This window comes from Mobula hypostoma (genome assembly GCF_963921235.1).
Source record: "Mobula hypostoma chromosome X1 unlocalized genomic scaffold, sMobHyp1.1 SUPER_X1_unloc_4, whole genome shotgun sequence".
Classification (NCBI taxonomy): Eukaryota; Metazoa; Chordata; class Chondrichthyes; order Myliobatiformes; family Myliobatidae; genus Mobula; species Mobula hypostoma.
In genome coordinates, this window is record NW_026948168.1 from 177,755 (window position 1) to 205,716 (window position 27,962).

At 50.6% G+C, this 27,962-nt stretch overlaps 1 protein-coding gene across 3 annotated transcripts in view; it reads left to right on the top strand.

Moving 5' to 3' along the window:
* The window catches only part of kif5ab (kinesin family member 5A, b), a 106,282-nt gene that overhangs the window by 43,553 nt on the left and 34,767 nt on the right, over window positions 1-27,962 (top strand). For all 3 annotated transcript variants that reach the window (XM_063039273.1, XM_063039274.1, XM_063039272.1), the window contains exons 11-19: window positions 266-414; window positions 2,398-2,558; window positions 3,482-3,550; window positions 12,544-12,750; window positions 18,708-18,854; window positions 21,165-21,353; window positions 23,803-23,920; window positions 24,066-24,130; window positions 24,389-24,498. In XM_063039273.1, the coding sequence (XP_062895343.1) occupies window positions 266-414; window positions 2,398-2,558; window positions 3,482-3,550; window positions 12,544-12,750; window positions 18,708-18,854; window positions 21,165-21,353; window positions 23,803-23,920; window positions 24,066-24,130; window positions 24,389-24,498 (1,215 nt within the window). The remainder of the gene's footprint in view (window positions 1-265; window positions 415-2,397; window positions 2,559-3,481; window positions 3,551-12,543; window positions 12,751-18,707; window positions 18,855-21,164; window positions 21,354-23,802; window positions 23,921-24,065; window positions 24,131-24,388; window positions 24,499-27,962) is intronic.

Genomic DNA, 27,962 nt, shown 5'->3' on the forward strand with positions numbered 1-27,962 from the left:
GTGACGCTCCCTCCTCACCGTCCCTCCCTCAGCGTGACGCTCCCTCCTCACCGTCCCTCCCTCAGCGTGACACTCCCTCCTCACCGCTCCTCCCTCAGCGTGATACTCCCTCCTCACCGCCCCTCCCACAGCACAGTGCTCCCTCCTCACCGCCCCTCCAACAGCGTGACGCTCCCTCCTCACCGCCCGTCGCACAGCGCGTGGCTCCCCCAAGTGCAGTGTTGTTTCTGGGCGGGTCTGAGATCTCCTCTGTTCCCCGGTCCAGGGCAAAGACGATCAGGAACACGGCCTCTGTCAACCTGGAGCTGACGGCAGAGGAATGGAAGAAGAAGTACGAAAGGGAGAAGGAGAGAAACAAGGCTCACAGGGAGACCATCCGACGGCTGGAGGCTGAGCTCAGCCGATGGCGTGACGGTATGTCCCCTCTGTCGACCGTTCCCCCCCCCCCGCCACGATCCATCTCCTGCAAAACCCACTCTCCCAGTGTCTCCTTGTAACTCAAGCTCTCTAGTCCTGGCAACATCCTTGTGAATCATTTCTGTACTTTCTCCAGCTTCATGACATCCTTCCTAAAGCAGAGTAGCCAGAACTGCTCACAATCATCCAATTCTGCTCTCACCAGCATCGTGTCCAACCATAACGTGGTGTCCCGACTTCGATACTCTGAAGGCCAGTGTGCCAAACGCCTTTTTCACCACCCTGTCTACCAGTGATACCACTTTCACTAAACCATGTACCTGTACCTCGAGGTCCCTCTATTCTGCAACATTCCCCGGGTTCCTGCTGTTCATGATGCAAGTCCTGCCCCTGGTTTAACTTCACTCACTTCTTTTTCATTCTCTCCCAAAGACAACCAGGGATTAAAAATGTTTGACAGAATCGTTGATGTTCAGGGAATCAAGGGGCCTGTGTTAATGTAGGGCACAGCAAGCTGTTAGAGGGTCATGAACATGCTGGCAAGATGGTGTGACAATAGGAGTGGGGAGGTCTTGTCCTAGTTATCCAGGGTCCAGTTGAGACCTCAACCAGAGCACCATGTCTGGGACCTTCCTTCGTCTCCGAGGAAGATCGGACCCAGCAAGGGATTCCACCAGACCCATCCCTGGGACAGAGTCTGTCCTGTGAGGAGAGGGTAGGTCTGGTCTGGTGCCTGAGGAACACTGTACTCTGTAGGAGGGCTGGTGAGGAGGGAGCGCTGCACTGAGGGAGGGGCATGGAGCAGAGAGTACCGTGCTGTGGGAAGAGAAGTGAGGGGGGAGCACTGTGCTGTGGGAGGGGCAGTGAGGAGGGAGTACCATGATTTTGGAAGGGCAGTGAGGAGGAAGCACTGCATTGTGGAGGGGTAGGGAGGAGGGGGTGCTGCACTGTGGGAGAGGTGGTGAAGAGGGAACATTCTCTGGGAGGGAGCACTGTGCTGTGGGAGGGGCGGGGAGGAGGGAGTGTCACCATATGGGAGGGGCGGTGAGGAGGGAGTGTCATGCTGTGGGAGGGGTGGTGAGGAGGGAGCATCGTGCTGTGGGAGGGTCGGTGAGGAGGGAGTGCCACACTGTAGGAGGGGTAGGGAGGACGGAGTGTTGCACTGTGAGAGGGGCAGTGAGGAGAGAGTTCTGCACTTCCAGTAGTGTTGCCATTCTAGACACTAAATTGGAATGAGACTGAGTCTCCCCTTGCCCTGCATTGATATTTATCCTACATCTGGCATCACCAAGAGCCCAAACAGTGGTGCTACCCCTTAGATCATGGTGTGACACAGTCTGGAAACAGCCTTGAGCCCAACCACTCCATGCAGAATGTGTTTCGTAGCAGTTAGCGTCATGACATTATAGTGCCAGCGACCCAGATACGCCAGAGTCTGTAAGGAGTTTGTATGTTCGCCCTGTGACTGCACAGGGTTTCTCCCACATTCCAAAGACGTACGGATTAGTAGCTTATCTGGTCACATGGTGTAATTGGGTGTTTCAGGCTTGTTAGGCTAGAAGGCCCTGTTACAATGCTGTATCTCTAAATAATCTCAATGAATCTCCTGCCCTTAAACCTACGCTCTCTTTGTTAGCACCCCAATCCTTGGGGGGAAAAGGACGATGAGCTTTCACCATGTCCACGCTCCTCCATCAGGTCACCCCTCAATCTGTTACGTTCCCGGGATAAAATCCTAGCTTACACAACCTCTCCATGTAACTCAAGCCCTCCAGTCCAGGCAACATCCCGGTGAATCTTTTCTTGCCACGATTTCAGCTGTCTGGGACGTCTCTGGCTGCCTGTGGGAGGCATTGAGTCTGTCTTCCTTCCATAGTGCTTCCCTGATAACTGCGTCACTCTCTCTCCCCAATACACACACACACGCACGCACACCCGTGCACGCACAAACACACACTCACACACACACACACCCTGCAGGAGAGGACGTCCCCGTGAGTGAGCAGCTGCCGGAGAGGGAGGAGATATGTGACGTCACCCCGGCGGTGGACAACTCCTCCATTGTGATCCATATCTCCAATGAGGAGAGGCAGAAGTACGAGGAGGAGATCCGCAAGCTCTACAAGCACCTGGACGAGAAGGTGAGGGATGGGCGAGGAGAGAGAGTTCGGTGCGGCAGACAATAAGATGCACAATCATAGCAAGGTAGATTGTAAGGTCAGGTCCATCTTATTGTTCAAGAAAACTGCTCAATAGTCTTAAACAGTGGAGTAGAAGCTGTCCTTGAGCCTGGTGGTGTGAGCTTTCAGGCTTTTGTATCTTCTGCCCAATGGGAGGAGGGAGAGGAGAGAATGCCCGGTGTGGGTAGGGACTTTGATTACGCTGGCTGCTTTACTGAGGCACCAGAAAGTATAGACAGAGTCTGTAGAGGGGGAGGCTGGTTTCTGTGATGTGCTGAGCTGTGTCCACAACTCTCTGTGGTTTCCTACATTCTCAGGCACAGCAGTTGTCATACTAAGCCACGTTGTATCCGGATAGGATGCTTTCTAAGATGCATCTGTAAAAATTGGTGAGGGTCGATAGGGACATGCTGAATTTCTTTAGCCTCCTGAGGGACTAGAGGCATTGGTGAGCTTTTTCGGCCGTGGTGTCTAGGTGTTTGGACCAGGATGGGCTGTTAGTGATGTTCACTCCTTGAAGCCCTCAACCCTCTTGACTTCAGCACCCATGATGTAGACAGGAGCACGTGTACCGTTCTCCTGTCTGAAGTCACTGACCAGCTCTTTAGTTTTGCAGACATTGAGGGAAGGTTGTTGTCATGACAACATGCCACTGGCCTCCTTCCGGTATTCCACTGCTCTGGTTTTCCATGGACACGTGGGAGGAGACCTGAGGAGGTATCAATGCCCAGCATGGATAGATTGGGCCAAATCTCTTCTTTGATCCAATATGATCAATAAGACAAGTTCAGGTATAGGGTTGGTTCAGGGTTATGATCTCCTGGGTCAACTGCAGTGGAAGTGATTGATGTGTCCTTACATGGAGTCCTCTGCCTGTCCCACAGGATGATGAAATCAACTTTCACAGCCAGATGGTGGAGAAACTCAAACTGCAGATGTTGGATCAGGATGAGGTAAGGGCCAAGAGCTGCACTCACACTTGCGCTGATCCTGGGGAGTCCAAGGGAGTGAAGAACCTTCGCCTTCGGCACATCCATTCCATTGCCATTGTGCCAGGCTATGTGTCTTCGATTCTCATTGGCCAGCAATTCTGGGAAACCTCTCTCTGAATCCCATTTGCACCCTCTCTCTGAATCCCATTGGACATTGACTCTGTTCTCTGAATCCCATTGGCCAATGATATTGGGAAACTTGCCTATGAACCTCATTAGCAATGCCCCTGGGCCACCTCCCTCCAAATCTGATTGACCAATGACTCTGGGTAGCCTTGCCCTGGAAAACATAGAAGAGTTATAGAACACTACAATACAGAAACCCTCTTCACAAACCTATCTACCTGTGACACCACTTTAAATGAGTTATGGACCTGTATTTCCAGATCCTTCTACTGCACTCCTCATTTGCCCTACCATTCACTGTGTGAGTCTTACCCTGGCTGGTCCTACCAAAGTGCAACACCTCACACTTGTTGACATTAAATTCCATTTGCCATTTTCAGCCCATTTTTCAGGCTGGTCCACATCCTGCTGCAAGCTTAGGTAGTCTTCCTCACTGTCCACTAGACCCCCAATCTTGGTGTCATCCACAAATTTACTGATCTAGTTTATCACATTATCATCAAGATATTTGAGATATTTGACAAACAACAACAGACCCAGCACTGATCCTTGTGTCACCACTAGTCACTGACCTCGGGTCAGAGAGGCAACCATATATTACCACTCTCTGGCATCTCCACGAAGCCAATGTGTAATCCAATTTACTACCTCATCTTGAATGCCGAGCGACTGAACCTACAAGATTAGTTAGACATAATCTACCACACACAAAACCATGTTGACTGTCCCTAATCAGTCCATCTCTATCCAAATACTTATATATCCAGTCCCTTAGAATAGCTTCCAATAACTTTCCCATTACTGATATTGGGCTTACCGACCTATAATTTCCTGGTTTATTCTTAGATGAAAAAATCCATTTAAGATCTCCCCCGTCTCTTTTGGCTTCACACATGGATTACTCTCCTGATCTTCCAGAGGACCAATTTTGTCCCTTGCAATCCTTTTGCTTAACATATCTGTAAAGCCCTTATGATTCCCCTTCACCTTGTCTGCTAGAGCAACCTCACGCCGTCTGTTATCCCTTCTTATTTCCTTCTTGTGTTCTATTGCATTTCTTATACTCCTCAAGTAACTTATTTGTTCCTACCAGCCTATACCTGCTATGCTCGTCCTTCTTTTTCTTAACCTGGGCCTCAATATCACTCGAAAACCAAGATTCTCTAAACTTGTTATCCTTGCCTTTTATTCTTACAGGAACATACAAATACTACTCTCAAATTTCACCTTTGAAGGCCTCCCATTTGCCAAGTACACCTTTGCCAGAAAACAACCTGTCCCAATCCACACTTGCCAGATCCTTTCTGATACTGTATCATCAAAATTGACCTTCCTGCGATTTAGAATTTCAACCTAAGGACTAGACCTGTCCTTTTCCATAATTACCCTGAAACTAATAACATTATGATCACTAAGTGTTCCCCCACACAAACTTCTGTCACCTGCCCTGTCTCATTCCCTAACAGGAGATCTCGTATCGCACTCTCTCCAGTTGGGACTTCTATGTACTGACGAAGGAAACTTTCCTGAACACATTTGACAAACTCTATCCCATCCAGCCCTTTTACAGTATGGGGGTCACAGTCAATATGTGGGAAGTTAAAATCACCTATCACAACCTTATGTTTCTTGCAACAGTCTGCGATTTCTCAACAAATTTGCTCCTCTAAATCCCACAGACTGTTGGGTGGTCTTTGATATAATCCCATTAACATGTAACACCTTCCTTATTCCACACTTCTACCAATAAATCCTCACTGGAGAAGCTCTCCAGTCTGTCCTGACTGAGCACTGCTGTGCCATTTTCCCTGACTAGTAATGCCACCTTCTCCCCCTTTAATCCCTCCCACCCCATCACGTCTAAAACAACAGACCCCTGGAACAATGAGCTGCCAATCCTGCCCCTTTCTCCCTTCTGATGGTCACCCAGTTACCTGTGTCCTGAACCATGGGTGTAACTACCTCCTTGTATGTCCTGTCTATGAACCCTCAGCCTCCTGAATGATCTGGAGTTTATCTAGTCCCAGCTCCAACTCCTTAACATGGTCTGTTAGAAGCTACAGCTGGATGCACTTGTTGCATAGAACATAGAACGTAGAACAGTACAGCACAGTACAGGTCCTTCGGCCCACAATGTTGTGCCGACCCTCAAACACTGCCTCCCATATAAGCCCCCACCTTAGATTCCTCCATATACTTGTCTAGTAGTCTCTTAAACTTCACTAGTGTATCTGCCTCCACCACTGACTCAGGCAGTGCATTCCACACACCAACCACTCTCTGAGTAAAAAACCTTCCTCTAATATCCCCCTTGAACTTCCCACCCCTTACCTTAAACCCATGTCCTCTTGTATTGAGCAGTGGTGCCCTGGGGAAGAGGCGTTGGCTATCCACTCTATCTATTCCTCTTATTATCTTGTACACCTCTATCATGTCTCCTCTCATCCTCCTTCTCTCCAAAGAGTAAAGCCCTAGCTCCCTTAATCTCTGATCATAATGCATACTTTCTAAACCAGGCAGCATCCTGGTAAATCTCCTCTGTACCCTTTCCAATGCTTCCACATCCTTCCTATAGTGAGATGACCAGAACTGGACACAGTACTCCAAGTGTGGCCTAACCAGAGTTTTATAGAGCTGCATCATTACATCGCGACTCTTAAACTCTATCCCTCGACTTATGAAAGCTAACACCCCATAGGCTTTCTTAACTAGCCTATCCACCTGTGAGGCAACTTTCAGGGATCTATGGACATGTACCCCGAGATCCCTCTGCTCCTCCACACTACGAAGTATCCTACCATTTACTTTGCACTCTGTCTTGGAGTTTGTCCTCCCAAAGTGCACCACCTCACACTTCTCTGGGTTGAACTCCATCTGCCACTTCTTAGCCCACTTCTGCATCCTATCAATGTCTCTCTGCAATCTTTGACAATCCTCTACACTATCTACAACACCATCAACCTTTGTGTCGTCTGCAAACTTGCCAACCCACCCTTCTACCCCTACGTCCAGGTCGTTAATAAAAATCACGAAAAGTAGAGGTCCCAGAACAGATCCTTGTGGGACACCACTAGTCACAATCCTCCAATCTGAATGTACTCCCTCCACCACCACCCTCTGCCTTCTGCAGGCAAGCCAATTTTAAATCCACCTGGCCAAACTTCCCTGGATCCCATGCCTTCTAACTTTCTGAATAAGCCTACCGTGTGGAACCTTGTCAAATGCCTTACTAAAATCCATATAGATCACATCCACTGCACTAACCTCATCAATATGCCTGGTCACCTCCTCAAAGAACTCTATCAGGCTTGTTAGACACGATCTGCCCTTCACAAAGCCATGCTGACTGTCCCTGATCAGACCATGATTCTCTAAATGCCTATAGATCCTATCTCTAAGAATATTTTCCAACAGCTTTCCCACCACAGATGTAAGGCTCACTGGTCTATAATTACCCGGACTATCCCTACTACCTTTTTTGAACAAGGGAACAACGGTTGCCTCCCTCCAATCCTCCGGTACCATTCCCGTGGACAACGAGGACATAAAGATCCTAGCCAGAGGCTCAGCAATCTCTTCTCTCGCCTCATGGAGCAGCCTGGGGAATATTCCCTCAGGCCCCAGGGACTTATCTGTCCTACTGTATTTTAACAACTCCAACACCTCCTCTCCCTTAATATCAACATGCTCCAGAACATCAACCTCACTCATATTGTCCTCACCATCATCAAGTTCCCTCTCATTGGTGAATACCGAAGAGAAGTATTCATTGAGGACCTCGTTCACTTCCACTGCCTCCAGGCACATCTTCCCACCTTTATCTCTAATCGGTCCTACCTTCACTCCTGTCATCCTTTTTTTCTTCACATAATTGAAGAATGCCTTGGGGTTTTCCTTTACCCTACTCGCCAAGGCCTTCTCATGCCCTCTTCTTGCTCTTCTCAGCCCCTCCTTAAGCTCCTTTCTTGCTTCCCTATATTCCTCAATAGACCCATCTGATCCTTGCTTCCTAAACCTCAGTTATGCTGCCTTCTTCCACCTGACTAGATTTTCCACCTCACTTGTCACCCATGGTTCCTTCACCCTACCATTCTTTATCTTCCTCACCGGGACAAATTTATCCCTTACATCCTGCAAGAGATCTCTAAACACCGACCACATGTCCATAGTACATTTCCCTGCAAAAACATCATCCCAATTCACACCCGCAAGTTCTAGCCTTATAGCCTCATAATTTGCCTTTCCCCAATTAAAAATTTTCCTGTCCTCTTTGATTCTATCTTTTTCCATGATAATTATAAAGGCCAGGGAGCGGTGGTCACTGTCCCCCAGATGCTCACCCACTGAGAGATCTGTGACCTGACCCGGTTCATTACCTAGTACTGGATCTAGTATGGCATTCCCCCTAGTCGGCCTGTCCACATACTGTGACAGGAATCCGTCCTGAACACACTGAACAAACTCTGCCCCATCTAAACCCTTGGAACTAATCAGGTGCCAATTAATATCAGGGAAGTTAAAGTCACCCATGATAATAACCCTGTTATTTTTGCACCTTTCCAAAATCTGCCTCCCAATCTGCTCTGTATCTCTGCTGCTACCAGGGGGCCTATAGAATACCCCCAATAGAGTAACTGCTCCCTTCCTGTTCCTGACTTCCACCCATATTGACTCAAAAGAGGATCCTGCTACCTTACCCACCCTTTCTGTAGCTGTAATAGTATCCCTGACCAGTAATGCCACCCCTCCTCCCCTTTTTCCACCCTCTCTATCCCTTTTAAAGCACTGAAATCCAGGAATATTGAGAATCCATTCCTGCCCTGGTGCCAGCCAAGTCTCTGTAATGGCCACTACATCGTAATTCCATGTATGTATCCAAGCTCTCAGTTCATCACCTTTGTTCCTGATGCTTCTTGCATTGAGGTACACACATTTCAGCCCTTCTACCTTACTGTCTTTACACCGTTTATTCTGCTTCTCTTTCCTCAAAGCCTCTCTATATGTTAGATCTGGCTTTACTCCATGCACTTCTTTCACTGCTCTATCACTCCGGGTCCCGTCCCCCTTGCAAATTAGTTTAAACCCTCCCGAACCATGCTAGCAAACCTACCTGCAAGGATATTGCTCCCCCTCGAGTTCAGGTGCAACCCATCCAATCTGTACAGGTCCCACCTTCCCCAGAAGAGATCCCAATGATCTAAAAATCTAAAACCCTGCCCCCTGCACCAACTCCTCTGCCATGCATTCAACTGCCATCTTCTCCAATTCTTACCGTCACCATCACGTAGCACTGGCAGCAATCCTGAGAACGCCACCCTTGAGGTCCTGTTCTTCAGCTTTCTGCCTAGTTCCCGAAACTCACACTTCAGGACCTCATCCCTCTTCCTGCCTATGTCGTTGGTCCCAACATGTATCACGACTTCTGGTTGCTTTCCCTCTCGTACCAGGATGTCGAGCACCCGGTCAGAGACATCCCGGACCCTGGCACCCGAGAGGCAACAAACCACGCGGGTGTCCTTCTCACATCCACAAAATTTCCTGTCTGCTCCCCTGACTATAGAGTCTCCAATGACGACAGCTCTCTTCTTCTCCGTCCCACCCTTCTGCACCACAGGGTCAGACTCAGTGCCGGAGGCCCTGCCACCGTGGCTCACACCTGGTCGGTCGTCCCCACCAACAGTATCCAGGACAGTAAACTTGTTATTCAGGGGAATGGCTACAGGGGTGCTCTGCACTACCTGTCTGCTCACCTTCGCTTTCCCCCCTCTGACTGTCACCCAACGACCTGCGTGTGTTGTCATCATGGACATTGGAGGTCTGTCTGCCTTCCCACATCCGTAAGAGAAGCATTTCACTGTCCTGCCTGGTATCCCCATTGCTCTAAATGTAAAATAAAAAGAAAGAAAGAATAAATAACAAAGAAATCTACCCATGGCCTCTGCCTCTCCTTGCTGAAGCCTCAACTCTTCACTCTAACACTGGCCCACTCACACAATGGCCATTCCCACAAAGGCTCTTCCGCTTAAAATTAACTTCTTTTTATTGGTCTTTGCCAAGTGCTTGACCACAATTTGAGCTTTGAAGTCATGACAGGACTGTGTGATGTCAGTGATATTGTTTAACCTGATAATTGGATTATGAGGCAAACAACGAAAAACAAGCAGAGGGCCATTAGATGGACTCTATTCTGTACTTTGGAAGAACTTGACTCAGTGGATGATCTCGCATTACTAACACATACATAGCAGCACATTCAAGAGAAAACTCAGTGCCTGTGTACCTTTGGTGGACAGGTTGGACTCAGAGTCAACCAGAGAAAGACTGAAACCATGACCCTCAAAGTAGAGTCTCCTCCTGTCATCAAGGCATATGGTGTCTCCTTACCCAGCACCAACTGGCAGATTCACCTGCCTGGGCAGCATCACTCGGCAGCATCACTCGACAGGGACCAAGGACAACATCCAGTGCAGACTCAGTAAAGCAAGAAACATCTCAGATTAATGAGCAACATATGGGGGTTGACCAAGTACAGCACCCACACCAAGATGAAGCTTGCCACAGCTGTGTTCTGTCCACACTCTTGTGCGGGTCGAAATGCTTACACATGACAGAGAATGATCTTGCCAAGCTGTCGTTATTCTAAACCATGAGCTTTCACAAGTTCCCCCGCATTTTCTGGCCAAGAAAGATTTCCAACCACACCCTATTCCTTCGGTGTCATCAAGAGGACATGGCTACCATCATCATGAGGAAACGTTGGAGATGGATTGGGCACGTGATGAGAAGAGAAGCCAACTACGTCATCAAGACATCATTTCATTGAACCCCTGAAAGGCGGTGGAAACACGGGAGATCGAAGACAACTTGACGCCGTACCGTCAAGTTGAGGCAGAAATGAGAACCCTGAAGCACACCTGGGGAACAACAGGGAAGATGGTCTAGGATTGACAGAGATCAAGGACCACCTTTGCTGCCCTAAATGCCAGCAGCGTAACGGGCAGTAACTAACTGGTCAAGCGCTTAAATGTGCGCAATCCAATGACTCCTCAGGAATTGTGGTGCACAAATTGTGCTGACTGCCCCTGCTCGCTTCTTTTAAGCTCACTCTCCTTCTATGCAATCCAATGTCTCCTCGAGAATTGTGGTGCGCTTAAGTGTGCCCGCTGCCCCCGGATTCTTTTAAACACTCCCTCCCTCTATGCAATCCAACGTCTCCTTGGGAACTGTGGCGCGCAAAATGTGCTGATTGTCCCCTGCTCGCTTTATTTAAGCTCTCTCTCGTTTTATGCAATCCAATGTCTCCTCGAGAAGTGTGGTGCTTAAAAATGTGCTCGCTGGCCGCAGATTACTTTAAACGCGCCCTCCCTCTATGCAATCTAATGTCTCCTTGGGAACTGTTGCGCGCAAAATGTGCCCATTGTCTTCGCTCGTTTCTTTTGAGCTTTCCCTCCTTATATGCAATCCAATGTCTCCTTGAGAACTGTGGCGCGCAAAATGTCCAACTCGCTTCTTTTAAACTAACTCCTATGCAGTCCAATGTTTCATCGGGAACTGTGGTGCGCACAAAAAAAAATGCACCCGCTGCCCCAGGATTCTTTTAAACGCTCCCTCCTTCCTCGCAATTTAATGTCTCCTCAGGAAATGGGCCGCGTAAAATGTGCCGATTCTCTCCACTCGCTGCTTTTAAACTCTCTCTCCCTTTACGCAATTCAATGTCTCCTCAGGAACTGTGCCACGCAACATATAACGACTGCATCCGCTCGCTTCTTTTAAAGTCCCCCCTCTCCCTCTGCGCAATCCAATGTCTCCTCGCAAACTGTGCCGACTGACTGCGCTCGCTTCTTTTAAACTGTCTCTCTCAATGCAATTCAATGTCTCCTCGGGAACTGTGGTGCGCAAAAATGTGCAAATGCCCCTGCTCGCTTCTTTTAAATGCTTTCTCCCTCTATACAATCCTATGTCTCCTCGGGAAATGTGCCGCGCAAAATGTGCCTATTACCCCTGGACGTTTCTTTGAAACTCTTTCTCCACCTACGCAATCCAATGTCTCCTCTGGAACTGTGTCTCGTAAAAAGTGCCGACTGTCCCCACTCGCTTCTTTTAAACTCTGTCCTTCTACGCAATCGAATGTCTCCTCTAGAATTGTGATGCGCAAAATGTGCCGACTACCCCGCTCTGCTAATTCCAATTTGCTAGTGACATTATTGAACAAGATACCAAGATGGCTTTAGAAAGACTGCGATGGGGTTAGGACGGGAGTTAATGGGATTAGGATGGGTCTTGATAGGATTAAGAAGGGCATGGTGGAATTAGGAAGGGTATAATGGGATTAGGAAGGTTGTTGATGGGAGTTGGGAAGGTGTGATGAGCCGTGGGGGTGCTGATGGGAGAGTGCTGATGGTATTTGGGAGGGCACTGATTGAATTTAGAGGATGTTGATGGGATTTGGAAGGCTCATATGGGATTTGGGAGGCTGCTGATGGTGTTTGGGAGGGCGCTGATTGAATTTGGAGGATGTCGATGGGATTTGGGAGGGTGTTGATGGATTAGGAAGGGTGTTGATGGTGTAGAGATGGCTAGTCATTCTTTTCAGTGGCAGATCAGAGTGACATGCTGGAGTCAGAGAGAAAGAGCAGATGTCCCTCCTACAGAGAGTTGCTTGACAGGGTGTTGGAAAGAGATCCAAGAAGAGCTTTCAGAAGAACTGAATGGGGAGCAGGGAGCACCAGGATGAGGAAACTTCCAGAAAGGACTTGGGGAGAAAGCGTGACTGGTGTGACTGGTGGCCAATCAGAATTCTCTCATTCTCCACCCTTCTGCTCCACCAGCTCCTAGCCTCAACCCGTAGGGACAACGCCAAGATCCAGGAGGAGCTGGGGCGGTTGCAGACTGAGAATTACAGCGCCAAGGAGGAGGTCAAAGAGGTTCTCCAGGCCCTGGAGGAGCTGGCTGTCAACTACGACCAGAAGACCCTGGAGATGGAGGAGATGTCCAAGCAGAATGGATTATTGGCAGATGAGCTGGCCAAAAAGATGGTGCGTAGTGCTTTCTTCCCACCAGCCAATATCCTTTTGTGTACCCTGGGAAATGTCAGGGGATTGAGTGCAGCAGTCCAACCCTCAAACTTTCTCAGTATTGTGGGATTGTAAGGAGAGGGGAGGGATCACTCCTGGTCTCCCTATTTCTGGTTCCACTTTTGTCAGCTCTCCCTCTGCTTGCCCCTCCCTCTTTCTAAATCCCCACCCTTTTCTATTCCACCATCCTTTTTGTCATCCCTCCTCCTTATCTCACGTGTTTCCTCTCCTTCCCTTCCCTTTGTTCTTGTCTTCTCTCCCTCTTTCTGAACCCCCTTTCTCCTTCTCCCCCACATCCCTTCTCTACTCTTGCCTTTCCCTCACACTCTCTCTTTTCCTCTTTTCCCCTTGCCCTCCCCCTCTCTTGTGTCCCCTCTTTATCTCTTCCTTGTCTCTCTCTCTCTTCTGTCCCCCTCACTCTCTCATCAGCCCCTCCCATCTCTCCTTCTCTCTATCTATCTGTCTATCTCCCTATCTTTTTATCTATCACTGACTATCTACATCTCTCTCTGTCACTCTGTCCTCCCTCTATCTTCCTATTTCGCCCTTTGTCTCTACCTATTGGTCTTTTTCTCTCTTTCCCCTCTCTCTGTCTTCGTCTATTTGTGTCTCTCTATTCGTCCCTCTCTCTGTCTCTTTTCCCTCTCTCTCATTATCCATCTGTCTACCTCTTTATCTCTCCCTCTCTCTACTTATCTATCTACCTCCCTCAACCTATCTACCTATCCATCTATTTCTCCATCTCACCCTTTCTCTCTATTTAACTATCTCTCCCTCTCTTTCTTTCTCTCTCTCTCTCGTGTATCTCTCTATCTCACACATACTCTCCTGCTTCTCGGGAGGCACTCTCATTGGGACGGAGGGAGGGGAGACTTGGACCAGCGTGAGCACGGTGAAGGGTACCTTCCTGGGAGCATTGCGTGAATCTGTGAGGTAAGTGTAACCCAGCACACAGAGTTCTCTAGCTTCAACCTCGGAGAGTATAACCTCCATCCTGAACAGAGTGCTCCGAAGCCAAGGAAGGGAGTGAACTGGTTTCTATTTGGAGTTACTCAATTGCATTGGAACCAATAACTAGGAGCAAGTGACCAGGTTTTTCCGAGGCTCCCTACAAGGGTGTTATGTAAGTGTGGATGTCAAGGAGATAGTCCCGGAGTGGGACAGAACCTAAACAGGTCTTTCGGCCCAACACCTCCATGCCAAAACCACTCCCAGTTGCCCCCATTCGGACTCTGTCCTGATACCCCGTGCCTGTTTAAGTCTTTGTCTAAATGCCCCTCAAACACAGTGAGTGTCTCTGATTCCACCCCTGCCCCCTCTGGCAGCACCTTCCAGATCTCACCAATTCCCCATGTGGAGAACCTTATCTCTCAGGTCCCCTTTAAATCTCCTCCCTCTCACCTTAAACCTACCCCCTTTTATTTCTGATACCCGTATCCTTGGGGAAATCGATCCTGACTGTCCACTCCCTCTTTGCTTTCTTATATACTTGTAACAGCCTCCTTCACTGAAGGGAAAGCAAGCCATTCCTAACCAATCTCTCCCTGTAACTGAAGCCCTCGAATCCAGGCAACATCCTAGTGGATCTTCTCAACGCTCTCTGTGTATATAAAAAAAAAACAACAAAAAAACAAAAAACAAAAAAAACCCCTCAAATTTGTTTTCACTGTCCTTCAACCCAACTGACCCATGCCAACAAAGATTCCCATCCAAGCCAGTCCCATTCACCAGCATTTGTTCCATATCCCTCTACCCTTTTCTATCCATGTACCTGTCTGGGTGTATTTTAAATGTTGTTAATGTCCCTGCCTCAACCATTTCCTCTGGCAGCTCGTTCCATATATTGACCACCCTCTGGGTGAAGAAATTGTCCCTCAAGTTCCTTTTCAAATCTTTTCCATTTCTGCTTAAACCTGTGTGCTCGAGTTTTTAGTTCCCTTTTCCCTGGAAAAGGGCAGGCGTATCCACCCTACCTGTGTCCAACATTTTTATTTAGAGATATATACAGAACAGGCCCTTCCGGCCCAACGAGCCACACGGCCCAGCAACCCACCTATTTAACCCTAGACAGTTTACCATGATCTTTGGACTGTGGGTATATTGGTATAATTAAGGCAGAGGATGATCTGTCTTGAGTAGTAAGGACATCAGAGGTTACAGGGAGAAGGCGAGTGATTGGAGTTGGGAGGGAAAACAAAGCAGCTATGGTCAAATAGCAGATTGGACTTGATGGGCCGAATGGCCTAATTGTGTTCTTATGACTTACGGTTTTACAGTTTGACAATAAACACAACTTTGACTTTGTACAATTTTATAATCCCCTATAAGGTTACCCCTCAGCCTCCTATCCTCCAATCAATAAAATCACAGTCTACTCAACCTCTCCCAATCACTCAGGCCCTAAAGGTCCCAGAAAACAGCAGATTCCAGAATATCAGAGTAAATTCATTCACTGCACCTCTCCCCCAAGTACTGGCAAAGCAAACACCACTGCCATCCCATACAGAGTCAAAGAATACCACAGCACACAGAGCACCAAGGTACATTAACAAAGTGAAAGAGGGGACCGAGTGTAGTGTATCTGTTTGCTGAGGACACAAAATTGAGTGGAAAAAGAAAACTGTGCAGAGGATGTGGAGAGTCTGCAGAGAGATATAGATAGGTCAAGTGAGTGGGCAGGTGTCTGGCAGATGGAATACAACATCGGTAAATGTGAGAACATCCACTTTGGAAGGGAAAATAGAAGATCAAATTGTTACTTAAAGGAGAAAGATTGTTTCCCTGCTGTTTGATTGCATTCAGAAGGAAATACCACAAGATCCCCCTGTAACTTTTAACAGCCTTCTTAACTGTCCAACCTTGTGTTGCCCCTTTACAGAAAGGGTATGGAGGCTTTGGAGAGGATGCAGAAGAGGTTTCCCAGGATACTCCTGGATTCGAGGGCATATACTAGGAGAGGTTGGACAAACTTGGGTTGTTTTCTCTGGAGCGGCAGAAGTTGAGGGGAGGTAGAGGATGGTAAGATTATGAGAGACATAGGGTGGAGAGTCAGAATCTTTCTCTCTATGATAGTGGTACAATATCAGAAACAAGAGATATTAGGTTTAAAGTGAGAGGAAGGAGGTTTAAAGAGGACCTGAGGGGGTAAGGTTATCTGTGGGTAAGTTTATCTGTCTATCTGAGGGTAGACAATCAGTATCTTTTTCCCAGGGTGGAGACGTCTAATACCAGAGAGCATGTATTTAAGGTAAGAGAGGAAATGTTCAAATGTGTGGGGCAAGTTGTTTTTTTTCCACACAGAGAGCGGTGGGTGTCTGGAATGCACTGTGAGGGGTAGGGGTGGAGGCAGATATGACAGGTGTTTCAGATATGAAGAGAATGGAGAGATATGGACATCGTGTAGGTAAAAGGGATTCGTTTAGTTCACAATCAGGTTGATTTTCACTGACATATGATGTGAAATTTGTTGTTTTGCAGCAGCAGTACGGTGCAAAAATCTATAAATTACAAACATAAGTAAATAAATACTGCAAAAAGAAAGGAATAATGAAATAGTGTCTCAGTCCTAATTGGGGCTGGTTCCTGTGCTGTAGTGTTCTGTGTTCTACACTCTGTCTATTTCACTGCCCATATTGGTGTCATTCGCAAACTTATGAACCATGTCTTGTGCATTCATATCCAAATCGTTTATGTAGCAAGAGCTCAAATGGCTTGGTTCTGACCAAGACCCTCTCCATACCATGATCCCTGTCCCACCCACAATCAGAGACTGCACCCACCCCAGACATTCTCTCTTCCTTCTCCCATCAGGCAGAAGATACCCTGAAAGTACGTACCACCAGGTTCAATGACAGCTTCTATCCAATTGTTATTAGACAGTTGCACGGTCCTCTTGTACGATAAGATGAACTCTTGGCCTCACAGTCTTGCACTTTACCAATTACCTGCACTGCACTTTCTCCACAACTGGGACACGTGGCAAAGTGGATGTCGGACCACTGGAAAACGATGCTGGGGAGGTAGTAATGGGGGACAAGGAAATGGCAGATGAACTGAATAAGTATTTTGCATCAGTCTTCACTGTGGAAGGCACTAGCAGTATGCCGGACATTCGAGAGTGTCAGGGGGCAGAAGTGTGTGAAGTTGCCATTACTAGGGAGAAGGTTCTTGGGAAACTGAAAGGTCTAAAGGTAGATAAGTCACCTGGAACAGATGGACTACACCCCAGGATTCTGAAAGAGGTGGCTGGAGATTGTGGAGGTATTAGTAATGATCTTTCAATAATCACTAGGTTCTGGACTGGACTGCAGGACTGGAAAATTGCAAATATCACTCTACTCTTCAAGAAGAGAGAGAGGCAGAAGAAAGGAAATTATGGGCCAGTTAGTCTGACCTCCGGGGTTGGGAAGATGTTGGAGTCAATTATTAAGGATGAGATTTTGAGGTACTTGGGAGACACGTGATAAAATAGGCCATAACAGCATGGTTTCCTTAGGGGAAAGTCTTGCCTGACAAATCTGTTACAATTTTTTGAAGAAATAACAGGCAGAATAGACAAAGGAGAATCGGCTGATATTCTGTACTTGGATTTTCAGAAAGCCTTTGACAAGTTAAGAGCCCATGCTATTACAGGAAAGATTCTGGCATGAATAGAGCATTGGCTGATTGGCAGGAGACAAAGAGTGGGAATAAAGGGAGCCTTTTCTAGTTGGCTGTCAGTGACCAGTGGTGTTCCACAGGGATCTGTGTTGGGACTGATTCTTTTTACATTATATGTCAATGATTTGGATGATTGAATTGATGGCTTTGTGTTCAAGTTTGCAGACGATACAAAGATAGGTGGAGAGGCAGGTAGATTTGAAGAAGTAGAAAGGCTACATAAGGATTTAGACAGATTAGGAGAAGGGGCAAAGAAGTGGCAGATGGAATACAGTATCAGGAAGGAGATGGTCATACACTTTGGTAGAAGAAATAAAAGTGTATACTATTTTCTAAATGAACAGAATATTCAAAAATCTGAGGTGCAAAAGGGCTTGGAAGTCCTCATGCAGGATTCCCTAAAGGTTAATTTGCAGGTTGAGTTGGTGATGATGAAGGCAAATTTGATTTAGTATGAATTTTGAGAGGTCTAGAATATAAGACCAAGGATGTAATGTTGAGAGTTTATAAAGCACTGGTGAGGCCTCACTTGGAGCATTGTGAGCAGTTTTGGGCCCCTCATCTTAGAAAGGATGTGCTGACATTGGAGAGGGTTCAAAGGAGGCTCACGAAAATGATTCTAGGATTGAAAAGCTTATTGTATGAGGAGCATTTGATGGCCCTAAGCCTGTATTCACTGGAATTCTGAAAAATGAGGGGCGACCTTATTGAAACATCGAATGGTGAAAGGTCTCAATAAAGTGGATGTGGAGAGGATGTTTCCTCTTTTGGGGGAGTCTCAGAATAGATGGGCATCCATTTAGAATGAAGATGAGGAGGAATTTCTTTAGCCAGAGAGCAGTGAATCTGTGGAATTCATTGCCACAGGCATCTGTGGAGGCCAAGTCATTGGAATATTTAAGACAGAGGTTGATAAATTCTTTATTAGGGCATGAAGGGATACAGGTGGAAGGCAGGAGATTGGGGCTGAGAGAGAAAATGGATCAGCCACGATGAAATGATGGGTCAGACTTGATGGCCCAATTCTGCTCCTATATCTTATGGTCATGTGGTATTCTGCATTCTGTTATTGTTTTACCTTGTTCTACCTCAATACACTGTGTACTGATCTGATCTGTATGAACAGTATACAAGACAAGATTTTCATTGTATCTCAGTATGTGTGACGATAATAAACCAATACCAATACAATTGATGACGTGTCCCTCCCAAACCTCATTCTCTCCACCATCCCGGCCCCTCTCCCCACTGCACTGCAGGCAACACTGATTGGGTTGGAGGCAGAGTTGCGTCACACCCAGGAAATGAGCAACCACCAGAAGACGAGGGTGACAGAGGTCCTGAACAACCTCCTCAAGGACCTGGCTGACTTCAGCAACATCCTGGGCAACGGAGAGTGGAAGGTGGTGAGTGAGGCGGCAGGCGGATCGGGGTAGGAATGGGGTTCACTGCCCAGACAAGTGTCTTCCCTTCACCGGGACAGAATACAGAGACCCCGAGACCCCAACCCCCCACTTCCCCAAAACACACACATCTCACTTCACCAGAAGTCTGGTGCCAGATTCAGAGCCCCAAAATACAGAAATGCCAAAACAACCCCCTCCCAAAAAACAAACAGACCTCACTTGATCAGGACGAAAAGACCCAAAATACAGAGACATCAAAACACCCTCATAAATAGGGAGGGCATCCCAACACACCCATAAATAGAGATACTTCCCATGCCAGGAAACCCCATAAATGTTCCAACACTTCCATAAATGCAGAGACACCTCCCATATACACAGAGACTACAGAACACCCCATTCACGCGGAGACACTTGCATTCATCCCACTCACATAACTAGAGAGGCACGTCCACTTCTCCCCATGAATACAAACTCTCACTCAGGCACCTTAAAAAAAAAGACCCATTCTCAAGGACTGAATGCAAAAGCTCGTGCACTCCCAGGGGATGTCCCTTTAAATACCGACACACACCCCGGGACCCCCTGTAAATGCGGACACACTCCCCAGGACCCTCTGCAATGGCTGATACACTCCCCAGGATCTCCTGTAAATAGACACACTCCCCGGGGACCCCTTATCAATACTGACACATTCTTCATGGGATTCCCTTGTAAATGCTGACACATTCCCTGGGAGCCCCCTGTAAATGCCAACGCACTCACAGGGTCCCATTGAGAATACCTATACACTTCCTGGGACCCCTTGTAGCTACCGACATTCTCCTCAGGACCCCCTGTTAACACTGACACAGTCCCCAGGATCCTGTGCAATTGCTGATACACTCCCCGGGACCTCCTGTAAATACTGACACACTCTTCATGGGATTCTTCTGTAAAGCAAATCAAATCAAGTTTAATTATCATTCAGACTATACATGGATACAGTTGAATGAGACAGTGCTTCTCCAGGGTCAAAGTGCACAACATACATTCAAAATAGTAAAAGAGGAAAACAAACTCATGTCGTTATGCAAGAAAGCACAATGTATAGTCCAAGTCCCTGAGTGACATGCAATCTGCTGGTACAGCTCCTGGCAGTCCTGCCTGTCATTCCACCGATCGAACAGTGGAGGGCAGCACTGATGGGAGAGGCCAGCTCCCGACCGAGCACAGACTTGACGCTACGCCGCCTTCAGTGTCGTCTCACCTGGTCTGCAGCAGCAGGCCAGCCTGCTTGAGGCCTTGTCCTCGCTCAACCGAGGCCACACTGCTACCTCGTCGCCTGTCTCACCACCAAACAAGGGAATCAGGCCTGCAGCATCTCACATTACCAAAGTCCAACAGGGTCTTGCGATCACAAGAGAAATGTCCAGGACAGTCGCTCACAGTTACACTGCACGCTGCTTTTGTGCATTAACTCCGATTTCTTCGAGTAGCAGGCAGCAACAGGGTCTGCAACCAGGTCAGCTCTTCCGAAACTTCTCCAGCCCGTGCACCGGCTTCTCCTTCTCCCAGCCGACTACTGGCTTCTTCTTCTCCGGCCCGTCCACTGGTTTCACCTTCTCCAGCCTGTCTGCTGGCTTCTCCTTCTCCCAGCCCAGCACCAGCCACCCCTTCTGAGAGGCCACTGCGTTCGAATGAACCGCCATCTTACCAGAAAAGCATGACTCATTCCCTCGGGACCCCTATAAAAACTTGCACGCTCTCCAGGACCCTCTGTAAATACCAGCAGACTTCCCGGGACCACTTGTAAATAATGACACTCTGCCAGGGGACCCTGTAAATACCAACACACACACACACACACACACACACACACACACACCCTTAAATACTGACCCACTGCCCAGGACCCCCTGTAAATACCATCACACTCCCGGGACCCCCTGTAAATGACAACACACTCCCCGTCCCAGGACTCCCTGTAAAATACTGACACACTCCTGGGGACTCCCTGTAAATAGAGATCCACTTCTTGGGACCACCTGTAAATAATGACACACTCCCCAGGATCCCCTGTAAATACCGACACACTCCCCAGGACCCCCTGTAAACACTCACACATTCACTGGGCCCCCCCTGTAAATACTGTCACACACCTCGGGACCCCCTGTAAATACAAACGTACTAGCACTGTGCCCAGGAACCACTGTAAATACCGACACATGGTCCAGGACCTCCTGTAAATACAGACACACTCCACTGATCCAATGTAAACAGTGATTGGGAGGAACACAAAGTTCTTACTGTCTCCTGTCCCTTGTCTAGCCTGTGGAGTTCAGTGGTGCCATTGAAGAGGAGTTCACTGTGACGCGACTCTACATCAGCAAGGTGAAATCTGAAGTGAAGATGCTCTTGAAGCGATGTAACCAACTGGAGAACAACCAGAGTGAGTGCAACAAGAAAATGGAGGAGAACTCTCGAGAGCTGTCTGCCTGCCAACTCCTCATCTCACAGGTACTGACTGTGGAGGGCAGAGGAGCCTAGCCAGCACAGGGGGGAGGGAGATTCACTCTGTGTCTGACCCCGGTAGTGTGTGATGGGACAGTGTGGAGGGAGATTCACTCTGTGTCTGAACCTGGGAGTGTGTGATGGGACAGTGTGGAGGGAGATTCACTCTGTGTCTGACCCCGGGAGTGTGTGATGGGACAGTGTGGAGGGAGATTCACTCTGTGTCTGACCCTGGGAGTGTGTGATGGGACAGTGTGGAGGGAGATTCACTCTGTGTCTGACCCTGGGAGTGTGTGATGGGACAGTGTGGAGGGAGATTCACTCTGTGTCTGACCCTGGGAGTGTGTGATGGGACAGTGTGGAGGGAGATTCACTCTGTGTCTGACCCCGGGAGTGCGTGATGAGACATTGTGGAGGGATATTCACTCAGTGTCTGACCATGAGTGTGTGTGATGGGACGGTGTGGAGGGAGATTCACTCTCTGTCTGGCCCTGGGAGTGTGTGATGGGACCGTGTGGAGGGAGATTCACTCTGTGTCTGACCCTGGGAGTGTGTGATGAGACATTGTGGAGGGAGATTCACTCTCTGTCTGGCCCTGGGTGTGTGTGATGGGACGGTGTGGAGGGAGATTAACTCTCTGTCTGACCCCGGGAGTGTGTGATGGTACAGTGTGGAGGGAGATTCACTCTGTGTCTGACCCCGGGAGTGTGTGATGGGACAGTGTGGAGGGAGATTCACTCTGTGTCTGCCCCTGGGAGTGTGTGACGGGACAGTGTGGAGGGAGATTCACTCTCTGTCTGGCCCTGGGAGTGTGTGATGGGATGGTGTGGAGGGAGATTCACTCTGTGTCTGACCCTGGGAGTGTGTGATGGGACGGTGTGGAGGGAGATTCACTGTGTGTCTGACCCTGGGTGTGTGATGGGACAGTGTGGAGGGAGATTCACTCTGTGTCTGACCCTGGGAGTGTGTGATGGGATGGTGTGGAGGGAGATTCACTCTGTGTCTGACCCTGGGTGTGTGATGGGACAGTGTAGAGGGAGATTCACTCTGTGTCTGCCCCTGGGAGTGTGTGATGGGACAGTGTGGAGGGAGATTCACTCTGTGTCTGACCCTGGGAGTGTGTGATGGGATGGTGTGGAGGGAGATTCACTCTGTGTCTGACCCTGGGAGTGTGTGATGGGACAGTGTGGAGGGAGATTCACTCTGTGTCTGCCCCTGGGAGTGTGTGATGGGACAGTGTGGAGGGAGATTCACTCTGTGTCTGACCCGGGAGTGTGTGATGGGACAGTGTGGAGTGAGATTCACTCTCTGTCTGGCCCTGGGAGTGTGTGATGGGATGAGGTGGAGGGAGCTTCAATCTGTGTCTGACCCTGAGAGTGTGTGATGGGTCAGTGTAGAGGGAAATTCACTCTGTGCCTGACCCCAGGAGTGTGGGATGGGATGGTGTGGATTGATCTCCTCTCTGTGTCTGACCCTGGGAGTGTGTGATGGTACATTGGCCCTGATTCTCTCTGCCTGATTCACCTGCACTATCAAAAGCATCTGCTGCATTTGGCTTCTCTGCAGCTTCTGAAGTGTGGAGATTCGTGCTTCCATGGGAGTTTTGATTTGGAAATGGGGAAGTACCATTACCAGGGTACAGGGTGTTGGTGAGACCATACCTGGAGTGGAACACAGAATCGTACAGCACAGGAACTGGCCCTTTGGCCTATGATGTTGTGCAGAAGTTTTTCTAATGCCATGATGAGGTCACTCTCGGTTGGAGGAGCAATACCCTCATATTCCATCTGGGTAGCCTCCAACTTGGTGGCATAAATATCAATTTCTCAAACCTCCGGTAATTTCTCTCCCCCCTCCCTCCCCCTCCTTTTCTCTTCCATTCTGGTTAACCCTCTCAACCCTTCTCTACAGCAGCAGAAGACCACACTGGGTTCCAATCCTGTACGTAATGTAGTAGCCACTGGGTGTAAGTTATACACAATAATTTCTGTATACTGTATAAATTTAGCCTCCCCTCTGTGGACTCAGTCTACACTCGGTAAAGCAGCCGACATAATCAAAGACCCCACCCACTCTGGACATTCTCTCTTCTCCCCCAATCGGGCAAAAGATATAAAAGCCTGAAAGCACACACCACCAGGCAAAAGGACAGCTTCTATCCTGCTGATATCAGACTCTAGTCTATAGGACAGGAGGTACAGATCTCTTGTACACTAAGGTGGACTCCTGACTTCACTCTACCTCCTCATGGCCCTTCTGCACCTTATCATTTACCTGCACTGCACTTTCTCTGTAACTGTGACACTCTGTTCTGCATTCTGTTATTGTTTTCCCTTGTTCTACCTCAATACACTGTGTAATGATCTGATCTGAATGAACAGTGTGTAAGATGAGCTTTTCACTGTTTCTCAGTACACGTGATAGCAATAAACCAATTCAAATTCCAATTTTTCAGCACGAGGCCAAGATCCACTCACTGACAGAGTACACTCAGAATGTGGAGCTGAAGAAGCGACACCTGGAGGAAGCTTACGATGCTCTCAATGAGGAGGTGTCCAAGCTGCAGACACAAGGTAACCCCCCCACCCCAGTCCCTGTCCCTGTGTAACTGGTGAGAGAGTATCTGCACATCGTCTGTCCCTGTGACCGTGGTGGGAGAGGTGACACAGCGAGCCTGCAATTGCTTCTGATTTAACCACAATTTACCCTCCCCTGCAGATATGGTGAACAAAATGGAGGAAGAGGTGGAGGACGGGAGATCAGGAGAAGAGGGAGGTGTGAAGGTGAGTAGGCAGGGGCAGGAGGAGGCTGTGTATGCCTGAAAGCCAACACACTTACTCAATGCCACTAGCCCCAAACACAAGGACCCCTGTTAATAATGGTGTCGCATATAATGATGTCATTCCAAACTAGCTCATATAATCACAGATAATGATTATGTCCCCATCCCATTTGCCTATGTTTGGCCCAAATTCCTTTGAAGCTTTTCCTCTCCATATTTCACTTTCTGATGCTTGACACCCTCACCTGTTCCTCGACAGAGTACCCTGGAGAAGCAGATGGAGAGCCATCGTGACACACACCAGAAGCAGCTGGCTCATCTGCGCGATGAGATTGCAGAAAAGCAGAAGAAGATAGATGAGTTGAAAGAGTAAGCTCGCAGAAGGGGCAGTGAGGAGGGAGCACCCCGCTGTGGGAGGGGCGGTGAGGAGGGAGTGTCACGCTGAGGGAGGGGTGGTGATGAGGGAGTGTCACACTGTGGGAGGGGCGGTGAGGAGGGAGCGTCACACTGTGGGAGGGGCGGTGAGGAGGGAGCGTCACGCTGAGGGAGGGGCAGTGAGGAGGGAGCACCCCGCTGTGGGAGGGGCGGTGAGGAGGGCGTGTCACGCTGAGGGAGGGGTGGTGATGAGGGAGTGTCACACTGTGGGAGGGGCGGTGAGGAGGGAGCATCACGCTGTGGGAGGGGTGGTGAGGAGGGAGTGTCACACTGAGCGAGGGGCAGTGAGGGAGTGTCATGCTGAGCGAGGGGCGGTGATGAGGGAGCGTCACACTGGGAGGGGAAGTCAGGAGGGAGCGTCACGTTGTGGGAGGGGCGGTGAGGAGGGAGCGTCACGCTGAGGGAGGGGCGGTGAGGAGGGAGTGTCACGCTGAGCGAGGGGCAGTGAGGGAGTGTCATGCTGAGTGAGGGGCGGTGAGGAGGGAGCGTCACACTGTGGGAGGGGCGGTGAGGAGGGAGTGTCACGCTGAGGGAGGGGTGGTCAGGAGGAAGCTCCACGCTGAGGGAGGGGCGGTGTGGAGGGAGTGTCACGCTGAGGGAGGGGTGGTGAGGAGGGAGCGTCACGCTGAGCGAGGGGCAGTGAGGAGGGAGTGTCACGCTGTGGGAGGGGCGGTGATGAGGGTGCATCACGTTGTGGGAGGGGCGGTGAGAAGGGAGCGTCACGCTGTCGGAGGGGCGGTGAGGAGGGAGCGTCACGCTAAGGGAGGGGCAGTGAGGAGGGAGTGTCACGCTGAGGGAGGGGCGGTGAGGAGGGAGCATCGCGCTGAGGGAGGGGCGGTGAGGAGGGAGCGTCACGCTGTGGGAGGGGCGGTGAGGAGGGAGTATCACGCTGTGGGAGGGGCGGTGAGGAGGGAGTGTCACGCTGAGGAAGGGGTGGTCAGGAGGAAGCTCCACGCTGTGGGAGGGGCGGTGAGGAGGGAGTGTCACGCTGTGGGAGGGGCGGTGAGGAGGGAGCGTCACACTGTGGGAGGGGCGGTGAGGAGGGAGCGTCACGCTGTGTGAGGGGCGGTGAGGAGGGAGTGTCACGCTGTGGGAGGGGCGGTGAGGAGGGAGTGTCACGCTGTGGGAGGGGCGGTGAGGAGGGAGCGTCACGCTGTGGGAGGGGCGGTGAGGAGGGAGCGTCACACTGAGGGAGGGGCGGTGAGGAGGGAACGTCACGCTGAGGGAGGGGCAGTGAGGAGGGAGTGTCTCACTATGGGACGGGCGGTGAGGAGGGAGTGCTCCGCTGAGGGAGGGGCGTTGGGGAGGGAGTGTCACGCTGAGGGAGGGGCGGTGGGGAGGGAGTGTCACGCTGAGGGAGGGGCGGTGAGGAGGGAGCATCACACTGGGAGGGGAGGTGAGGAGGGAGCGTCACGCTGAGGGAGGGGCGGTGAGGAGGGAGCGTCACGCTGAGGGAGGGGCGGTGTGGAGGGAGCGTCACGCTGAGGGAGGGGCGGTGTGGAGGGAGCGTCACGCTGTGGGAAGGGCGGTGAGGAGGGAGTGTCACGCTGTGTGAGGGGCGGTGAGGAGGCAGCGTCACACTGTGGGAGGGGTGTCAGGAGGTAGCTTCACGCTGAGGGAGGGGCGGTGACGAGGGAGTGTCACACTGTGGGAGGGGCGGTGACGAGGGAGTGTCACACTGTGGGAGGGGCGGTGAGGAGGGAGTGTCACGCTGTGGGAGGGGCGGTGAGGAGGGAGTGTCACGCTGAGGGAGGGGCAGTGAGGAGGGAGTGTCTCACTATGGGACGGGCGGTGAGGAGGGAGTGCTCCGCTGAGGGAGGGGCGGTGGGGAGGGAGTGTCACGCTGTGCGAGGGGCGGTGAGGAGGGAGTGTCACGCTGTGCGAGGGGCGGTGAGGAGGGAGCGTCACACTGTGGGAGGGGAGGTGAGGGAGCGTCACGCTGAGGGAGGGGTGGTCAGGAGGTAGCTTCACGCTGAGGGAGGGGCGGTGAGGAGGGAGTGTCACGCTGAGGGAGGGGTGGTCAGGAGGAAGGTCCACGCTGTGGGAGGGGCGGTGAGGAGGGAGTGTCACGCTGTGCGAGGGGCGGTGAGGAGGGAGTGTCACACTGTGTGAGGGGCGGTGAGGAGGGAGTGTCATGCTGTGCGAGGGGCGGTGAGGAGGGAGCGTCACACTGTGGAAGAGGCGATGAGGAGGGAGTGTCACGCTGTGCGAGGGGCGGTGAGGAGGGAGCGTCACACTGTGGGAGAGGCGGTGAGGAGGGAGTGTCACGCTGAGGGAGGGGTGGTCAGGAGGAAGCTCCACGCTGTGGGAGGGGCGGTGAGGACGGAGTGTCACGCTGTGCGAGGGGCGGTGAGGAGGTAGCTTCACGCTGAGGGAGGGACGGTGAGGAGGGAGTGTCATGCTGTGTGAGGGGCGGTGAGGAGGGAGTGTCACGCTGTGGGAGGGGTGGTGAGGAGGGAGTGTCACACTGTGGGAGGGGCGTTGAGGAGGGAGCGTCACACTGTGGGAGAGGCGGTGAGGAGGGAGTGTCACGCTGAGGGAGGGGTGGTCAGGAGGAAGCTCCACGCTGTGGGAGGGGCGGTGAGGAGCGAGTGTCACGCTGTGCGAGGGGCGGTGAGGAGGGAGTGTCACACTGTAGGAGGGAGTGTTGCACTGTATGAGGGGCAGCGAGGAGGGAGTGTTGCACTGTATGAGGGGCAGTGAGGAGGGAGTGTTGCACTGTGTGAGGGGTGGTGAGGAGGGAGTGTTACACTGTGTGAGGGGTGGTGAGGAGGGAGTGTTACACTGTATGAGGGGCGGTGAGGAGGGAGTGTTGCACTGTGTGAGGGGCAGCAGTGAGGGAGTGTTGCACTGTGTGAGGGGCAGCGAGGAGGGAGTGTTGCACTGTGTGAGGGGCGGTGAGGAGGGAGTGTTGCACTGTATGAGGGGCAGCGTGGAGGGAGTGTTGCACTGTATGAGGGGCAGTGAGGAGGGAGTGTTGCACTGTATGAGGGGCGGTGAGGAGGGAGTGTTGCACTGTATGAGGGGCAGCGAGGAGGGAGTGTTCCACTGTATGAGCTCCACGCTGTGGGAGGGGCGGTGAGGGAGCGTCACGCTGAGGGAGGGGTGGTCAGGAGGTAGCTTCACGCTGAGGGAGGGGCGGTGAGGAGGGAGTGTCACACTGTGGGAGGGGCGGTGAGGAGGGAGTGTCACGCTGTGCGAGAGGCGGTGAGGAGGGAGCGTCACACTGTGGGAGGGGTGGTCAGGAGGTAGCTTCACGCTGTGGGAGGGGCGGTGAGGACGGAGTGTCACGCTGTGCGAGGGGCGGTGAGGAGGTAGCTTCACGCTGTGTGAGGGGCGGTGAGGAGGGAGTGTCACGCTGTGTGAGGGGCGGTGAGGAGGGAGTGTCACGCTGTGGG